The sequence below is a fragment of the Camellia sinensis genome, chromosome 2 (genome assembly GCF_055761805.1).
Source record: "Camellia sinensis isolate YWXY chromosome 2, ASM5576180v1, whole genome shotgun sequence".
Lineage (NCBI taxonomy): Eukaryota > Viridiplantae > Streptophyta > Magnoliopsida > Ericales > Theaceae > Camellia > Camellia sinensis.
This window is the reverse complement of record NC_138962.1, coordinates 221,615,115-221,616,482: the sequence shown is the minus strand read 5'-3', so window position 1 is coordinate 221,616,482 and position 1,368 is coordinate 221,615,115. Positions and strand designations below refer to the sequence as shown.

At 37.0% G+C, this 1,368-nt stretch overlaps 1 protein-coding gene across 1 annotated transcript; it reads right to left on the bottom strand.

Moving 5' to 3' along the window:
- Positions 1-431: 431 nt before the first annotated feature.
- LOC145819445 (late embryogenesis abundant protein At1g64065-like) lies at positions 432-794 on the bottom strand. The gene has a single exon (XM_082913440.1). It carries the CDS (start codon positions 792-794, stop codon positions 432-434), a length of 363 nt encoding a protein of 120 aa, XP_082769566.1.
- Positions 795-1,368: the final 574 nt, after the last annotated feature.

Here is a 1,368-nt window from a genome sequence, read left to right as displayed (position 1 = left end):
TGTAGAGCTGCTGACTTTGCTTTTTTTTTTTTTTAATATAAATCATTGATTTAGAATTTTTAAGGCTATTTGGCTTTTTTAGTGTTTGATGCTATTTTAGCCTCAAAAGTGGGTTCTCAAACACCCCCAACATAACAAGTCAAACTCAACCTGTTACACCTCTCAACCTCTATTTATTTTATCTATAATAATAATAATACAAATTACATTTTTCATTGTTCATCTCATAAAGTAATGAGATCTACATATATGTGAGTCTCAGTGTCTTGTGAGACATGCAATGAGGAATGCAATGTTTGAGATTTTTCAAAATTCAAGTAGAAAAATACTTCACAATCCATATTTTGAATCACTCCACTAGTCAAATTAAGTTCCATGATACAATCCATCTCAGCACTCTTTCTCTTCTTCACAAATTAAAGCTCTATCCCCTAGATCTTTATCAAATAGATCTTCCCTTTCAACCTAGCTTCACTGTTGAGCATCAAAACCCCTGAACCAACATCACTACTCAGTCTCGAAGCATCCAACAAGCCACTCGAGCTCACTTTCGTTATAACAGTCATTCTATATGTGTCCCTAGCTTTCACATTTCCCTTCCAAATCACATCGTCCCCAATGATCACACGTCCATGGCTAATACTCATGGTGGTTCTATCATACTTGTAGTCTCCAAAATTCTTGTTCTTGATTTCAATTTGTGCAATGAGTGTCATGTTGTAGGTTAAATTGCCAACGTAGAGTCCTTCAACGTTGACCGACCTAATTTCAACTCGTGGCGTTTTAACACACATTGCGAATAGTGCAAACACCAAGATTGTGACGATTAGTGAAAATAGAGCAAAGATCACGATGAATGCAAAACGCCTGAGTCTCTTCTTCCTTCTCTCTTTAGGTTGCCCAGAGTTGTAGCAAAAGAACTGGACAAGACACAAGCAACCTTTTTGTGGGGTGATTCAGAGGTGAGAAGGAAAGTACACTTAGTAAAATGAAAGGATCTAACCATGGATAAGAAGCAAGATGGGCTGGGCATAAGAGACCTAAGAATATTGAATAATAGCCTCCTTGCTAAATGGTGGTGGAGGTTTGGAAAGGAAGACAGCACATTATGGAAACAAGTCATCTGTAGCAAATATCAGTCAGCAGAAGGTAGATGGTTCCCATTTCAGGTGGAGGCAAACAATATCTCAAGAGTTTGGAGTGACATTATTCTTGTTAGTAATTCTAATAGCAGCTTGTTCAATTATTATTTGGAGAATGATGAAATCAAGATTGGTAATAGTGAAAGAATTAGTTTCTGGGTTGATAATTGGATGGGAACCAGATGCTTGAAGTCCTAATTTCCTAGACTTTACTATCTATCAGGAG

What these genes read in the sequence shown, in the direction of transcription:
- LOC145819445 (XM_082913440.1), bottom strand. Translation starts at nt 794, where the DNA reads ATGTGTGTTAAAACGCCACGAGTTGAAATTAGGTCGGTCAACGTTGAA.